The sequence below is a fragment of the Panthera onca genome, chromosome B3, assembly GCF_046562875.1.
Source record: "Panthera onca isolate mPanOnc1 chromosome B3, mPanOnc1 haplotype 2, whole genome shotgun sequence".
Lineage (NCBI taxonomy): Eukaryota > Metazoa > Chordata > Mammalia > Carnivora > Felidae > Panthera > Panthera onca.
This window is the reverse complement of record NC_138344.1, coordinates 4,855,915-4,873,855: the sequence shown is the minus strand read 5'-3', so window position 1 is coordinate 4,873,855 and position 17,941 is coordinate 4,855,915. Positions and strand designations below refer to the sequence as shown.

Here is a 17,941-nt window from a genome sequence, read left to right as displayed (position 1 = left end):
GCGACGGAGAGGAGATTCACTGGGAGGAACAATCCTATTCACTGAACAGGGTTGTGTTTCTAGGCTTGCTTGCTGTCCCAGGATGCTCTTAGGGCTCTAGCTTGGGTACCAGGACCATTATGCCATAAGCTGGTCTTAAATGTGAGTTGCTTTCTATCTAAACCCAGGACAGTTGACACTGGCCAGGACCATCTTCCGGAGAATCAGGCACAGGGAAGAGACGGCCGGCTCCAGGATTCTGTGACAAGACAGTACCAGTTTCCTGTGGTCCAGGGTTGGCCTGGGAGAGCAGCAGGGGCAGATTGCACTGGTAGGCTGTTAGAAAGCTTCAGCAGTGCACCCCCTCTCACCACCTAAACTAATCTTTTTCCTTTTGTGTAAATTCCCATTCCTAGTGGGGATGGAACTGTGGAGAAACAGATCTTTGTAATACGAGATCATCCCCCAGAATTATCATCCTCAATTATTTTGCATAACTGGCTCTCTAGGAATGCCGACCACTAGAGGGGAGGCTGGGAGTTTTGCCTTCAGGCAGGTGGTGCAAACTTCTCAAGCTGGCCAGGAGGTGGTGCTATTTGCATGAGGTCGGTTTAGGCTAATAAACGGAGGTTGTAATCAGTAACCGGACCTCACTTTGCATCTAAAAAAAATTTTTTTTTAATGTTTGAGAGACAGAGAAGGAGACAGAGTGTGAGCAGGGGAGGGGCAGAGAGAGAGAGGGAGACAGAGAATCTGAAGCAGGCTCCAGACTCTGAGCTGTCAGCACAGAGCCTGACATGGGGCTCAAACTCTGAAGGGCAAGGTCATGACCCGAGCCAAAGTCGGACCCTCAACCGACTGAGCCACCCAGGCACCCCTGCATCTTTACACTTGCACTAATTAAAAGGATTAATTAGTGAAAAACAGGTGAAACTCAAATAATCTTGGGAGTGGGGAGAGAACTTTCTAAGAATGACACAAAACTCAGAAGTTATAAAAAGACAAGGTGGACAGCATAAAAATTTCTATGCCAAAAAAACGGCAAAAAAAAAAAAAGTACAGCAAACAGAAAAATAGCAACTTCTGTGACAAACTAATAAAGAACTCTTACAAATAAATTTAATTAAAATATAGGAAGAAAAAGAAAGATCTTGCCATTTGCAGCGATATGGATGGATCCAGAGGATTTAATGCTAAGAGAAATAAGTCAGAGATAGACAAATACCATATGGTCTCACTCACATGTGGCATTTAAGAAACAAATGAACAAAGGAAAAAAGAGAGACAAACCAAGAAACAGACTCTTAAGTGGAGAGAACAGATGGTTACCAGAGAGGAGGTGGGTGAAACAGGTTATGGGGATTAAGAGTGCACTTGTTATGGGGAGCCTTGGTTAAGTGCCGACTCCTGATTTTGACTCAGGTCATGATCTCATGGCTGGTGAGTTCAAGCGAGTTCAAGCCCGGAGTTGGGCTGTGCACTCACAGCATGGAGCCTGTTTGGGATTCTCTCCCGGCCTTCTCTGCCCTTCCCCTCCTCTCTCTCTCTCTCAAAATAAATAAACTTAAAAAAAACTCTTCTAAAAAAGGGTGTGCGTTGTCGTGATGAGCGCTGAGTAATGTATGGAATCGTTGAAGCCATATATTGTACACCTGAAACATAGAACATTGTATCTTAACTATTGGATCAAAAGAAAAAGAAAAGAAAAAAAAAAAAAAAAAAAAAACAAACCATGGGAAGATATTCTTCACTGGTATCTCTCAGTTCACAGAAAAGGAGATTAAAATTATCCAGAGAAACATAAAACATCTTTCAACTACTCATGAAATTTTCATAAATATGAAATGAAATATAAATTAAAAATTAAAGCAACAAATGTAGTCATTTGCTTGTGCGCCTCCAGTGACTGGTCTGCATAATAAAAGCACTCACAATTGTCGTTATCACAGACCACTGACAGCGTGTTTGTTTCCATCCTCATATTGCCCCCTTGGGTTTCCAGACGGTTTCTCACCTGCAGGCGGTGTTGGGGCAGTCCTTTCTTCGAGGGCGCCAACTGTGGGAAGGACAGAGGCGGATCTCCCACTCTCACCTCCCAGGGCTGAGACCCACGGTGAGCGGCGCGGGCGTCGGTGACTGACACCGAGCCGCGGAACAGGTGTGCTGGGCGCGGCGTCCGCGCCCGGGGAGGTGATGATGGGGCAGGCTCCGAGAAGACCAGGTGGACGAAAGGAGGGAGTTCTTCGGTGGCAGAAGAGGCGGGGACTTGCCTCCAGCAGGAACGCCACGTGCGAAAACAAAGGGGTGTGCCGAGGCCAGGTGCGTCCGTGGACTTGCAGGTTGAGGGAGGGGGCGCCGGGCTCGGGCAGCCGCGGGGAAGGGGGTGCTTTTCCCGGGCGGACTCCCGCCTGCTCCGGGCACAGCCTTCGGAGGCGCCTAACAACATGCCTTGCCACGCAGTCCCCTCCGCACAACTTTCATTTTTTATAGGCAAGTACGCGGAGGCCTTCGGGAAGTGAAATGACCCGCATCAGGTCACAGCTCTGGTCCACCCTGGGGTCCTGAGGGCCGGTCCGCGGATTGGCCTGCCGCACTGCCAGGGCCGTCCACGCTGAGCGGCGCTCCCAGCCCGCGGCCCGGGCCGCCGCTGTGGACTACGACTCCCACAATGCCCTCGGCCCAGCCTCCCCCCTCGGCCGCCTCAGGAGAACCAGTAGAAGAGCAGGATTTCCAGGGGCCGTTCTCGGCGGCCAATAAGCGCGGTGGGGGGCGGGCCTCTCCCGTCCATTGTTCTCGGTGCCCCTCGGGCTCGAGCCGCGGTGGATCCGGAGGGGTCGTGTTGTGCCCGGGGGCGCTTTTGCGTGCGGAGTGGCTGCGGAAGCCCGATCTGGTCTCCCGAGAGGTGAGCCGGGAGAGACGGGCCGAGAGCGGCGCGGGCCGGGGAAGTAGCCCGCAGCAAGGGAATAACGGGCCTGGAGCCAGTGCGGGCAGTCCTGCTGGGGGAGGGGCGTCGGGGGCGCTGTCCGCGACAGTGGGCCGGGGTCCCAGGGTGGGACGCCTGGGGTCCGCTCGGCGAAAGCACCCGGACGTTGCTCGCGGGCGGTGAGCTGCCTGCAAGTTCAGCCAGGGGCGCGGGATTGGGACTGGAAGGCACGCTGGACGGCATCCCGCTCAGCTCCTGGTTTCACGGATGGGGAAACTGAGCTTCCGAGGGGGCGTGTCTTGCCCGGGTCCGAAAGCGAATGAGCTCACCGGGTGCAGTTTTCCCGGGCTCCCAAGCAGGACTTCTGTTATACCTGTGCCTCTTCTAGCCCTTTGGTAAATAACACATTGAGAGCTTCAGTGTTCCCACTAGCTTTCTTCTTCTTTTTTTCCTTCTTCTTTTTTTTTTTTTTTTTAGTTTTTCCTTCCCAGTTTTCCCTTTTTTTTTGGGGGGGGGGGGGGAGGAGGGTTGTTATATGAGTCTTTACGATATAGTAATGATTTTTAAAGAATAATTTTCCCTTTTATAGTCTTTGAGTGGTAATTTCACTGCCCTCAACATCTTGTGTAATTAACGTCCCAAGTTTTTGTTTTGTTTTGTTTTTTGCCTTGTGTACGTGTTCATTTTTAAAGGGATTTGGGGTCATACTTTGTCTAGTGTTTCTGTTTTGCTAGGTGTGTTTTTTTCCATAATTTTCATATTTATGAAGATTATCCCAGATTATTAATGGTTAATAATAATCTTTGTCAGCATAATTTTTAAAAATATTTGAAACTACAGCAGAATGCACACATCTGAGATTTCATATGTATGTTTTGTGCAACCATCATCAAATCAAGGTGTAGAACGTTTCCAGCACCCCAAAGGCTTTTTTGAGCCCCTTCTCAGTCAGTACCCCTGCCCCAAGGTAACCATTATTAAATCAGCATATTTTTTTTAAAATTGGCATAAAATAAATATATTTTACTGTGTGGCTGTGCCATAATTCACTAACTATTCCTCTGCTGCTGGATTTTTAAAACGTCAGGTTTGTTTTGCAATTAGGAACAATGCCACGGTTTTGTTTCCTTGCAAATATATTTTTCTTTACAAAGATGAATATTTTTAAAGATAAATTCCTGAGGGGCCGAGTCTGCATTGAGGAGAATGAACGTTTTAAAACTTCATACTTTTTTTTCTCATTTATAATTTTAATCGAAGCATTGCTGTTTATTTTTTAAAACTTCATACTTCTAGGGTAATAATGCAGTTAAGGTATTGCCTTCCTTCCAGCAAGGCTCACAGTGTCTTCACATCTGATCCATTGCCAATCCTGAAGATGTCCCCCTAAGAAGGATGGTCCCTGAAGTTAAGTGACTAAGTTGTGTGTTAGGTCAAGGTCATTCCGCACCAAGTTTGAACTGATTCAGGGCAGAGTAACTCAGTCCTGGGTTCTTCGGAGGGCTTTGGATTTCTGATACTCCTGCTTTTGGAAAGAAAAGTGCTTGTTTTTTGTGCTTGTGATTCATCTTTTGCCATAGAAAAGTTTTCAGGAATAAGCCGTTTTTCCTTTAAGAGAGGCAGGAAACTTGTGTTGATCTGTGGACGAGAATCACTTGGTGGCCTGACCTGGGCTGCTGTGAGTTAGATCCCTGTAGGACAGTCTGCTTATTGATTGTGGATCCCTTTTCTCATTTCTCAGCCAGACGACTTGTGGAAATTTGAGGACGGAGGTGTCTTCTCAGACGAGCCTGGCTCTAGAAGACTGACGTTCAAGGCTCGAAGCCTGCGGGATTGCCTCGGGAAGGTGGATGATGGCTGCAGAGGGGCCGAGAGTAAGCACTCCCTTGAGCCCCTTGGTCCAGGCACCTCACGAGGAAGATGAACAGGAGGAGGTCACCACCATGATCCTGGAGGACGACTCTTGGGTGCAGGAAGCTGTACTTCAGGAGGATGGCCCCGAGTCCGAGAGCGCCGGCAAGGGCAGCCCCCACGGGGAGGCTGCTGGAGGGCCTCAGGGTGCGCTTGGCCGCCTTCGGGAGCTCTGTCGGCGCTGGCTGAGGCCGGAGGTGCACACCAAGGAACAGATGCTGACGGTGCTCCCCAGAGAAATCCAGGCCTGGCTGCAAGAGCACCGGCCCGAAAGCGGCGAGGAGGCCGTGGCCCTGGTGGAGGACCTGACGCAGACCCTTCGGGACGGTGGTAAGACGCCGGGCCTCACCGGGAGGGTGGGCACATGCCTCCGACGAGGGGGAGTGTGGTGTTTGTGGCAGAGGAGAACGTGGCGTCCAGGACGGAGCCCGGTGCAGCCCATTCTCCTGCTCTGTCTGCAGGCGGTCAGAACGCTGTCACCCCGTTTAACGCCCTTGTTGTGTGCAGTGACAGTTCCAGAATTTCACAGGACTACGCTCGGAGCTCTGTCTGTGCAGTAAGCGCAGTTTTTATGTCTGTGCTTATTTGGCGAGGGTGGGAAGCCGGTGGAGGTGGGGGAGGAGGGCGGCTGGAGACCGAGTAAACCACCCACCTTGGCACCTTCCCTTGGTTGTGCAATACATGTTCAAATATTTGAAGTGCCAGCAATTAGAAAAACCAGATAATCCTACGTTCAAAGAGTGATTATTTTTATGAAACCAAGATCAGTGACGAGTAAGCCAGCTAATGCCTAGGAACTGTCTGTTAAAGTCATCCCGTGCTCTTGGCAACAGTTAACATACTTGTCTCCCGTGTTAGCGATACCTTCTGGGACGCGGACATGCCATTTCACTACTCTGTCTCCGTTCGGGGCTTCGGTTGTGGACTGAGCTCCCTGCTTACCAAATGCCTTCCTTTAGGCTGCTCCAGGACCCGTCGATCGTGGCTGCCTTTGCACTGCCCAGAACCGTAGACGTTCAGAGAGAGCAGAGGACAGGAGAGGTCAGGGAGGATGTGGGGCTGGAGCAGGAGGTCGTCGGCTGGAGTGGAATTTGGAAAAGGTGCAGGGCGGCGGGGAGGGGTTGGCACGAAGCTCGCTGGTTCAGGTGACAGTAAGGGAGGCCCGCTGGTTGGAGTAGAAAGTGTGTTTTTAGGAAGTGGTAGGATGTGGAGCACGGGGGCAGGGTGGGCTTGGACTGGATGTCGCTGGCCTCAGCAGGTTCTCGAACTAGAGCCCAAGCATGGGAGGAAGCGGAGTCTGGCAACAGGAAGTAGGTTTGATTCGAGTAGGGAGACGCTGGGGACAGGACAACAGCCGGGCCTTGGCTGGGCTGAGGTGGGGACAGCTGGAGAAGGGGAGGAGACCGGACACACCTAAGGTGAACTGAGAGTAACACTGGTTAGCGTTCATGGAGTCTTTTCTGGTCCGGGCCCTGCGCCTGGTATCTACGATGCAAAACTCACAGACCCTTCACCATCTTGGGAGAGAGGCGGGATTGTTATCACCAGAGAAACTGAGTGACTCCCCGAAGATCACGCAGTGAGTACAAGGACAAGTCAGGATTCGAACTCACGGGTCTGAGGACACGGTTCACATTCTTAAGCGTTTCATCACAGACGTGGTGCAAAGCGATAGTTCCCAGCGAGGGGTTGGGAAGAGCGGACGCAGGCGAGGACTAAGACAAAGGGGGTTGACTCAGAGGTGTCTAGTCCGCAGGATTCAGAAGACTGGGAGAGAAGAGAAGAGAAGGAAAGGAAGGTGGTTTGGGAGCAGAGGTTGTGACGATGCCTAGGGACGTGGGAGGTACGAGTAAAGCTGTCTTTTGGAGAAAGGGGCTGATGTCAAGGGCCCACTGTGAGCCCAGCCCTGCCCTGGGCACCTTACGTGGCCATCTCACTGGCAATCCTGGGGGCGGCTGTCCTGTCGCAGATGAGGAAATGGAAGCTCCGCAAGGTCAAGGCCTCAGTCGGTGTCGCACACAGCTGCCAAGTGCTGGGGCCGGGATTCGCGCTCTGGTCTGTGTGCTTCCGTGTGTGTTTCGTAGTTTTTTTCTTTCACGTTGTTTTGTTTTTTGAGCAGCAGGCAGAAGTTTATATTAGAGTATAAGACCCGAAAGGAAGAATAGTATGAAAGCTGTCTTTACAGAGACGGGGGCACTTGAAAGTGAACACCCTCGTGTTCGGTAGGTTTTATTTGAAGCGAAGTACCTGAGTTTCTTTGGCCCTGAAAAATAACTTTTGATTTTACTCTTCCTATTTAAGAAAACAAAACCAAAAATCTGTCATCCTATCCTAAAAACTTAACTTACCTGTCTCTTGACAGATGTGACAAGCTTGTGATGAACTTCAGGCTCTTCAGTCTGAGGCTGTGGAGAGGCCAGAGGGGTTGAGGGCTGAGGAGTGACCCCTGGGTTGTTTAGTTGGGGAAGTCACAAAGCAGAGGGTCAGGTCTCGGCAGGTGTCTGAGGTGGTTACAGGCACCCCCTGCTACGACCCTCCCCACCTGGCTTGCTGCAGGGCTCTGTGCCTCTTATCAGCCCCAGAACATCCAAGATGGGTTCTCCGGTCCTCTGTCTTCTGCCCTTGCGATCGGCTTTGTTGGTCTCCATTCATTTCACAAAGTCGCCTGCCCCCCTCGCCCCCCCCCCCCCCCCCCGGTGATTACTCAGAGGCACACCTGTGATCATCTCCGTCCTTTCTCATTTATTCAGCGTAAGACCGCTTGACCTCCGTTCTGTTTGTGCAGCTCGGGACCTTTGGACACGTTCATCCAGCACCGGACATTGCGAGGCCTGGTTAGACAGTGGTTATTTAATGTTTCACTACCAGGCACGTCTAGGTACTCACGTTTGAAGGTTCTTATAAGTTCAGTTAAGACAGGACTTGTGTGAATGGCTGAGGTGGTAACGCTCATCTCTCCTTGTGTTTCCCAAGGACACTTTCGTCCCCATTCACAGCCCTGAGCCAGGTCCTTGGTATTTCTCACCGGCACCCCCGTAGCAGGCATGGCTTCCTCCCCGTCCCTGCCCCTGTTCCAGTCCCACCTGAGTGATCGGGCGCTCTCCTGCTGAAAACTCGTCGTGAGTTCCCCCGTGTCTCCAAATCCGGCACAACCTCTTTCTCCGGCCCGGGACCGGGGCTTTGTGTGACCTGCCCTGCGGCTGCCCTCGGTCATCACGTCACTGCCCCTGCTCCATTCACACCAGATCTTGCTGTTCCTTGAACGTAGCTGGTGCTTTCTAGCATTCATCTGTGCTCCTGAATTCTGAGTTGGAATGGCTTTGTCCCGCCCCTGTGTGAGAAAACCCCGGGAGTCCTTTGACTGCATACCCTTGGAGATACCCTCCATAAAGCTGTCCTTACTTCTGGTCCCTCTTCCTGTCCCTAGGTCCAGCCACCCAAGAGCGTCCCTGATCATCTCTTCCAGAAACCATCTCCCCCAGGGCGTTTGGAACCCCCTTGTCCTTTAGCTTTTGATTATGTTCCATGTTATTTTCCAGTTATGTGAAGGGTTGACTTAGTTCTTCTAGGAACCTATAAAATCCCAGAAGGCATGGAACCTCTTACCTTTCCTTTCCCTCCCTCCGTCCTACCCTTCCTTCCTTTCGTTTCCTTCCTTCCTTCTGTCTTTCCCTCCTTCCTTCCTTCCTTCCTTCCCTCTTTCCTTTCCTTCCTTCTCCCTCAGCACTGCGCACAGTGCCCCACTCACAATGGGAACTCACGAAGTGTTATTGGTATGAATAAGTAAATCCTTCCTGCCCATCTGCAGGTGTGGAGACGCTCCCCTGCACAGTCCACGAAGGAGGCAGACAGCTTCTTCATTCCAGGCTTTCCGCCTCTCCTTGAGGGAGCCGTGCTAAGCTTTTGTTTTATTTTTATCCTTTTAAATGTTTATTTATTTTTGAGAGCGTGGAAGCGGGGTAAGGAACAGAGAGAGGGGGAGACAGAGAATCTGAAGCAGGCTCTGCGCTGGCAGCAGCGAGCCCGACTCAGGGCTCGGACTCACCAACTGTGAGATCACAACCTGAACCGAAGTTGGGACACTCAACCAACTAGGCCCCCCCGGCGCCCCTAGCCACTGTAGAATTGAGGCAGTTTGACCCGGTGCTGTTCTGTAATTGCTCTACCCAGGTTTCATCCAACTTTCTGTAAGAGGTAAGCAGACCCTGTTGGAGCCTGCAGACCGGCGGACTCATGCCACGGTGGCCTTCCCCAGACTCCCCACTACAGTGTTGGTGCTACATCAGAGGAAAGGGGAAATGCTTCTCTCCTGATACATAGATTTTATCCCACAGAAGCTCCATCACCCAAAAAAGAGACTGCTGACATGAGAGGGGAGCAAAGGGAAATTATTGGGCTCAAGATGGATAAATTCCTGATAGATCAGTCCTCTGATCATTAGTGCAATGTGTGGTCCCTGGACCGGCAGCATCAGCGTCATCTGGAAATGTGTTAGAAACGAAATTCCTGGGCCCCACCCCGGACCGATGGAACCGGAAACTTTGAGCATGGGGGGTTTAACAAGCCCCCCGAGCGATCCTGATGCTGTCTCCACTTCGCGGGCCACCATGCTACACCTCTGGTTCTCAAACTTGACCACACTTGGGAACCACTTGGGGTCCCAGAGCCCACTCCCAGCGATTCTGATTTTCTGATTTAGTTGCCATGAGGTGTGGCCCAGGCAAGGAAGTTTTGAAAGCTCCCGAGTGGTCCTAAGATGCAGCAAAATTTCAGAACCACTGCTTAGAGCCTGGTTCCTCAAAGTGTGGTCCGTGGACCAAAGATACTGGAATCACCCGGTGCTTGTTAGAAAGATACACTCAGTCTCACCCCAACCCAAGTGAAGCCAAATCTGCATTCGAGATCTCCAGGTGGTTTGTCTGCACTTGGAAGTTTGAGAGGCACTGCTCTGGCTTAGAGAGCATTGGAGGTTGTCTGCTTCAGACCTACTCTTGTCCAACAGTCGAGCCAGAGTCACAGCTGACCTCTCCAGCCATCTTTAGAATCATCTGGCTTTTGAGCACAGGCAACAGGTGACCTATTCTGAGTTTTCTGCCACAGCAAAATGCTCCCTTTATGACAACAGAGCAAATACATTCGTTTTTCTTAAGAAGGAGAGCAGAGAAGGTGTCTGTCTTTTTAAAGCCATGATTCTTGGGGCGCCTGGGTGGCTCAGTCGGTTGAGCGGCTGACCTCGGCTCAGATCACAATATCGCAGTTTGTGGGTCTGAGCCCATGTCAGGCTCTGTGCTGACAGCTCGGAGCCTGGAGCCGGCTTCGGAGTCTGTGTCTCCCTCCCTTTCTGTCCCTCTCCCACTCAACCCTGTGTCTCTCTGTCTCCCAAAAATAAGCAAACATTAAAAAGTAAAAAAATAAATAAAGCTACGATTCTCAGCCTCAAAACAAAAATCACCTGTAATTCACGTAAATACCTGAAATGTGTACCACACAGAGCTCTTAGACGGAATGTCATACCTGTAGGATGTTCGGCAGTCACTCGTTTAAACTGCTAACCGAGCTCACTGCCGGTTTTATCAGCGGTTAAGCTTTCAAGCGGCCAGAGTGCAGGAGGGACAGAAACAGCGCTCCCAGTCGCTCAGGCGTGAGCAGGTTCCTGCCAGGCTTGCCAGGACGGCGCTCCGATGGGGGGAGCCCGACTGGGCCCCAAGCTGTAGCCCAGTCAACGCCTGCGTTTTCGACCAACGGCTCTGACGGTGGTGTTGAGGCACTGGTGTGTCGCAGCCAGGTGGGAGGGGCTTTACCAGAATTTGAAGCCTAACCCATGCTAAAGTGCCACAGCCTGTGACTAATTTATTTCATTGTTGTAAATGAATCACAGTAAATTCAGGTTTATCTCCCTAGTGATAGCGGTTTTCCGCACACTCGCTGTGTTATGCTTTCTGGTGTGAGAGAGAAAGAGGAGGCGTCTGGCCAGGCGGGGGTCCCGCACGGCCCTTGAACCCCAGCGGGGATGTGCTGTGCACGTGAGTCTAGAGCCTGTGTCCTGGGTGGGAAAATCCAGGAACCATTGCTTTCGCCTGAGCTTGGCCTGCAGCTTTTGTTCAGTAACCCAGAAGGGAAGAAAAAGGTCATATGGCAATTCGAGAACTGTTTAGTGAATGGTATTTGGACGGTGGTCTCGCCATTTTGAAAAAACTAACATTGGATCCTCATTTCATAACTTACACAGAAATAGATACTGCCTCACAAGTGACAAAAATAAAGTCCAGATGGATTCTAGCTGTCTACTCTAAAAGACCTGGCATGACACGTAGGAGAATCTTTTTATAACCTTGTGGTGGAGAAGGCCTTCTTAAGCAAGACAGCGATCTTCAAAGATGGATTGGACACAGGAAAACAGAAAAGTCCTTTGTGTAAAAAAGGTACTATGCACAAAGTTAAAAAACAGTGCACCAGCTGGAAATATTTGCAGCAAAGTCTGCGGTGTAGCAGATAAGCGCCCAAGATCCTTGATCTGTGCGAGGTTCCGTAATCATAAGAAGAGTCAACCCAGAACAATGAAAGGTAGTTAAGAGATATGCATGGTCAGGGGTGTGCATGGGTGACTCAGTCGGTTGAGCGTCTAACTCTTGATTTCGGCTCAGGTCGTGGTCTCGTGGGTCACGGGATCGAGGCTCCCACACACACCCCCAGTGGAGCTATCAGCTTGGAGCTTGCATGGGACTCTCTCTCCTTCTTTCTGCCCCTCCCCAGCTCATGCATGTGAGCTCTTTCTCTCTCTCTCTCTCTCAAAATTAATAAATAAAAGATATGAACGGGCAATTTAGAAATGAAAAGTAAATTGTAACTTTATGAAACCAGATGTTCAACTTTAGGAATGATCAGGGAAATACTCATTACAACAAGATACTATTCTTTTGCCTACTGGACCATCTGAAACTTAATAGCATGTTTCTGAGAATTCTCTGCCTTTCTGAGAGTTTATTTAATCTTTTAAAATTAACTTCAGGGGCGCCTGGGTGGCTTCGTGGGTTAAGCGTCCGACTTCGGCTCAGGTCACGATCTCGCGGTCCGTGAGTTCGAGCCCCGCGTCGGGCTCTGGGCTGATGGCTCAGAGCCTGGAGCCTGCCTCCGATTCTGTGTCTCCCCCTCTCTCTCTGCCCCTCCCCCGTTCATGCTCTGTCTCTCTCTGTCTCAAAAATAATAAAAATAAACATTAAAAAAAAATTAAAAAAAAATAAAATTAACTTCAGAATTAGGAGGTAATGTCACCTATTTTAAATTTTATAGAGGTGAGCCATATATTCTTTTTTTTTAGTGTGATAAAATTTACAGAATATAAAATTTGCCATTTTAACCATAAAAAAAATTTTTTTAATGTTCATTTATTTTTGAGAGACTGAGACAGAACGCGAGTGGGGGAGGGGCAGAGAGAGAGAGAGAGAGAGAGAGAGAGAGAGAGGGAGACACAAATGTGAAACAGGCTTCCAGGCTCTGAGCTGTCAGCACAGAGCCTGACACAGGGCTCGACCCCACGACCATGAGATCATGACCTGAGTCAATGTCGGACGCCCAACCGACTGAGCCACCCAGGTGGCCCGCCGTTTTAATCACTTTTATGTGTACACTTCAGTGACATTAGATATATTCATATTGTGGTACAATTGTCACCACCATCATTCATCTTCAGAACTTCTTCCTTTTCTCGAGCTGAAACTCTGTGCGCATTGAACAGTAACACCCCATTCCTTCTTCCCCCGCGGCCCCTGGCAACCATTGTCCTTTCTGCCCCTATGATAAGCTTCCTCCAGGAACCTCATATAGAGGAATCACACAACATTTACCTTTTTGTGTCCGGCTTATTATTCCATTTAGCACAATGTCCTCAGGGTTCATCCGTGTAGAAGCATGGGTCAGAGTTTTATTCCTTTGCAAGGTCGAATAATATTTCATTCGCTCATTTGTTGATAGATGTGTGGGTTGTTTTCAACATTTGGTTGTTATGAGTAATGCATGAACATGGATGTCAGAATACCTATTTGCGTCCCTGCTTTCAGTTCTTTTGGGTAAAGATCCAGATGTAGAATTATTAGATCATGTGGTGATCCTGTGTTTAATTTTTGGGGGGAACCGCCACACTGTTTTCCATAGTGGCTGCATGATTTTACATTCCCACCAGCAGCGCAAGGGAGAGAACCATAAATTTGAAGTCTGTCTTGGGGATGCATTTTTCAAAAAGTTTATGTTATTTATTTATTTTTGAGAGAGAGAAAGAGCAGGTGTGCACAAGCAGGGGAGGGACAGAGAGAGACACACACTCTCAGAATCCGAAGCAGGCCCCAGGTTCCGAGCTGTCAGCGCAGAGCCCCATGCGGGGCTAGAACTCGCGAACTGCGAGATCATGATCTGAGCCGAAGTCAGATGCTTAACTGACTGAGCCACCCAGGCGCCCCTCAGGGGTGCATTTTTGACAATCTTTTTATACTTTCTAAAACCTGAACTTAGTCACAGACAAATATATATGGCGCTGTTGGTAAGTGGGTAATTAAGCGCTATATCCAAGAGGAACAAGCTTGCTAATTGTGTTTACAGTGAAGCATATGAATAAATCAACTGGGTCGATACTGTATAGATAACTGTTAAGGTCAGTTGGAGGAGGGGCACATGGCTGGCTCAGCTGCTGAAGCATGCAACCCTTAATATCAGGGTCATGAGTTTGAGCCCCACATTGTGCGTAAAGTTTTTTTAAGAAAAAGTCATTCAGGGGCGCCTGGGTGGCTCAGTCGGTTAAGCGTCCGACTTCGGCTCGGGTCACGATCTCGCGGCTCGTGAGTTCAAGCCTCGCATTGGGCTCTGTGCTGACAGCTCAGAGCCTGGAGCCTGTTTCAGATTCTGTGTCTCTCCATCTCTCGGCCCCTCCCCTGCTCACGCTCTGTGTCTCTCTGTCTCTCAATAATAAATAAACGTTAAAAAAAAAATTTTTTTTTTTTTTTTTACAAAAAAAAAAAAGTCATTCAGAGGAGCACCTAGGTGGCTCAGTCGGTTCAGTGTCCGACTCGGACTCAGGTCATGATCTCACGGTTCGTGAGTTCGAGCTCCATGTTGGGCTCTCTGCTGTCAGCACAGAGCCAGCTTCAGATCCTCTGTCTCCCTCTCTCTCTTCATCCCCCCCCCCCCCCCAAAATAAATAAATATCAAAAAAGAAAAAGTCAGTTAGACCAATGGTCCCATCTTGGCCAGATATCAGCTTCTCAGAGGGGCCCTCTGGTCGCTGGCTTTCACATTAACCCTATTTTATTGCTTTCATAGTACTTCACACTGTCTGAAAATGGCATAATCTGAATAAAGAGTGTATGTGAGGCTCATCAGTTCTTAAACTGCACAGGACAGTCCAAAACCTTCGTTTTAAAGTCTCCACATAGATAAAGTAACTTCTTTGCTACTTCAGTAGTTTTAGGGGAGAGAAGTTATTTAGAAAATGTGACCCTCTCTTCCTTCTTTCCTTAACACCTGACTCATCTCTGGAGTTTTCTGTCCTGGAGATCTGGGCCTTCCTACCACATCCTCCTTCCTTCCCGCCAGCCTCCCTCTTTGCAGCCACATCCGCAGAATATGCTCCTCTTGGCATCTTATAATAGAAGATACGACGTCGACTCGTGAGGTTCCTTTGGAAAGAAACTTCCCAGGCCGGACCGGCTCTTCCCGCCCCACGCATCACGTTTTGGTGAAGACACTCCCCGTGCATCTGACCTAGCCGCTTCTGAATCTTCATGCTCTTCATTGGCCACCAGCAAAAAAAGGAGGGAGCTGCCTGAGCTCAAATGCACTCTACTTTGTACTTTTTTTTTTTTTTTTTTTTTTTGAGTAGGCTGCATGTCCAGCGTGTGGAACCCAGCGTGGAACCCAGCGCGGGACTTGAACTCACGACCCTGAGATCCAGACCTGAGCTGAGGTCAAGACTTGGGCGCTTAACTGACTGAGCCACCCGGGCACCCCTACTTTGTACTCTTTTGACTTCACCCGTGCCCGTCTTTCTTGAGGAGATGCTCGGAAGGGGCCAGGGTCCTTCATCCTTCCCACCTCGGTGATAGTGTTTCCCGTGGAGGCCCTTGTGAAGGCAGAGCACTCGAAGGGCCACTCTTCTGTCCTTCAGAATGGCTCCTGTGCCTCTCTGCTGTCAGAGAGCAGCTTTTAAAGAACTCCCGTCCCTCCTTTGGCCTTTCCTGGAATATCACGGTCTTGCCTCTTTGTCTAGTAAAGGGGGGTAGGACTGGTTCTTAAGCTGCAGACGGCGGGAGGGGGTGTAATGAGGTGATAGAAGATAATCACATAAAGTTAAGCATCACTTTTAAAAGCTTTCCTATTATAAGGGAATTCTCTCATAGTTTCATCTAATTGTTCCACACTGTTTTTGTTTTGTTTACATTTAAATCTTCGATCTAGTTGGGATTTTTCCTGGTATGGGATCCAACTCAGATTTTTGCATGTGGCCTAACCAGTCGTCCAGCCTCATTTACTCAATGTCGTGTTTCTTCTCCACGGATTTGAGAGGCTGCCTTTATCATACGTTAAAGTCCCAGAGTCATTATACGGATTCTTGTTTCCCTTCCACTCGTCTGTCTTTTCATGTGACACCTGCATCACATTCTGAATTCACATGTCCTTTGAGTCTATTTCTAGAGTTACTGTGTTGTTTTGTTGGTCTTATTGTCAATTTATATTTTCATTCTTGAGATTTGGTAATAGGTTTTAACATCTGGCAAAGATAGTCCCTCTCCTCCCCACCCCTGATTTTAGTCAGTAATCTTAAGATTTTTTCAAGTTTTTTTTTTTTTTAGTAATCTCTACATCCAACATGGTGCTCAAACTCACAACCCCGAGATCAAGAGTCGCACGCTCCACTGACCGGGCCAGCCAGGCGCTCCTTAATGTTTATTTATTAAAAAAAATTTTTTTAATGTTTACTTATTTTTGAGAGAGACAGAGGGCGAGTAGGGGAGGGGCAGAGAGAGAGGGAGACACAGAATCCAAAGCAGGTTCCAGGCTCTAGGCTCTGAGCTGTCAGCACAAAGCCTGACTTACAAACTGCGAGATCATGACGTGAGCCGAAGTCAGACACTTAACCTACCGAGCCACCCAGGCGCCCGTTTTTGTACCGATAAAGACACACTTCGAGTGCACAATTTGCCAACTTTTAGTGATGCGCTTTGAATTCCTGGGTATCCAGATGAGGCAATCAGTGAACACGTCCCGTCTCCCAGCCACCTTCTCTCAGCCCCGATTTTGGCTAGAGTATCACTTCTGCACCGCTCTGTAAACTTGACGTTCTCTTTTCTCACCGTAATCGCCCCAGTAGTGTGAGACTTGCTATCAGGCGTTCATCCCCAGCCCTTTTGCTCCAGGGTTGCCTTCATCTCTTGGTTGACCGAAGCTCACCTCCTGGTAGTTTCTTCACGAAGGGCTCCCAGGACCCACATTCTGTGACTTTGTGCAGATTCAGCGCTGTTTGCCTGCAGGCCTGATCCTTGGGGGTTTTGTTGAACGCGAGATCCCCGGCCTACCTTTGCTTTCCTGGGCTGCCTCGCGGCTCTTGCCGCCTGAGGCGCTGAATGTCCCCGTGGAGAAGTCTCAGCCCAGTTGGTTCTCCTCCCCCATGTGAGTGATTGGGGCCTTGTCGTCCCCTGTCTCGTCGCTAACCACTCTGGGCTGGTTTTCCTGACACCGCGCACCTTTCAAGGGTCCTTGTAGCTTCATCGGTTACACTTTTAGTGTTTGTCCTGTTCCTTGGTTTAGTTCTCTTTCCTCGCTAACTCCAGTTCTGTGCGTGTGGCCTCTCCTTTTGTCCGTTTCCACCCTTCTCTTTAATCCCCTCATCTTCTCTGTCCCCTTCTTTTCACTGCTTTTCTCATTTGGGTCCCCCTTCCCCCTTTCTGAGCTTTCCCATCTGCCTCTTTTCCTTTGTGTCCTCATCTTGTCCTCTCGTCTCCAGACTTCCCCTGCCTCCCGGGGCCCTGCTGCCACCGCTCCGGCTCTTTCTCGACCGTTCACTTCGCAGCCGGCCTTCCTACGGGCAGTTGCTTTGCTTAGTGTTGTCTTAACGCGTGACCTATGTCGCCTTCTCAGGAATAATTCCCATGATTAATGTGAGGGTCAGAGGCTCTCTCCTTCTCCGCTTCCCAGAAACAGACGCTCCCTGCATAGGTGGCTCATGTGGGTGATTCTGGTTGCAGCCTGACCTCCCGAAGCCAGCCCCGCTTGCCCAGGTCCCACATGCACTGTTGCTCTTGAGGGCGCGTCCCTTACCTTCAGGAAGTGACTTTCTGAGCTTATTGAGATCAGTTGCCCTTAGTCCCCCCCCCCCCCACTCCCCCCGCACCCACTTTCCACGTTTAGTCTCTTCACTTCCTGCCTCCTCGGCCTCTGCCCAGTCTCTGCTGTTTTTGGAAGCCCTTGTATGTATTTTGGTGTCTGCAGATTAATCTGCTCCCTAATCTCACTGCAAATGGAGTTTGGGTTCTGTTCATCTTCCCTGTTGCTTCTGAGCTCATTGCAGAACACACCAACCAGTTCTTCTGATTTTAAGGCAGCGGAAAAGCTTATGAGCTAGTGTCCTTGTTCAGAAGAGAACAACTACTAAAGTCATTTTAAAAACGTGTCTTGGGTAGTGTTGGCTTGCCGAAAATAAACCAGGGCAGGGCGTCTGCCTGGAGGACCTTGTAGAAGAGTGGTGATGGCAGACCTCTGTGCTAGAACCTTGGGAAACCGTTGCAGGAAGCCGAGGACACGCAGAACTCCTGGTCCTGGCCGCGTGGGGACATGCACCGGTCCCTGGAGACCTGGGGCCAGAGGGCAGGTGTAGGGGCCCACACACTACCAGCAGAGTGTGTGTTAGCATAAAATGTACCCTTATGTCTACCTGTGAGTTTAAATACAGTCTCAGCCAGTATTGACTGATGGCACGGCTGGAACCCGGGTTCTCCCTGAGGGATGTGTGGCAGATTTGATCATGTGCACATACGGAAATTTACCTTACCTTACAGAAACTCATAATCATGGAATCAAGCATCTAACTTTAAATAAATGATTTCTGGGGCGCCTGGGTGGCTCAGTTGGTTAAGCGGCCGACTT

The 17,941-nt window shown here is 49.7% G+C and overlaps 1 protein-coding gene across 5 annotated transcripts in view; it reads left to right on the top strand.

Moving 5' to 3' along the window:
* The first annotated feature begins 2,766 nt into the window (after nt 1-2,766).
* The window catches only part of ZSCAN2 (zinc finger and SCAN domain containing 2), a 48,258-nt gene continuing 33,083 nt past the window's right edge, over nt 2,767-17,941 (top strand). For 3 of the 5 annotated variants that reach the window (XR_014137769.1, XM_081795832.1, XM_078449053.2), the window contains exons 1-2: nt 2,767-2,881; nt 4,644-5,143. Coding sequence is in view for 3 of the 5 variants with exons in the window: in XM_081795832.1 (XP_081651958.1) it covers nt 4,753-5,143 (391 nt within the window). In the remaining 2 variants the exon portion in view is untranslated. Of the gene's footprint in view, nt 2,882-4,643; nt 5,144-6,072; nt 6,393-17,941 lie in introns of those variants that run through there. The other 2 variants (XM_078449051.2, XM_078449052.2) reach the window with 2 other exon arrangements.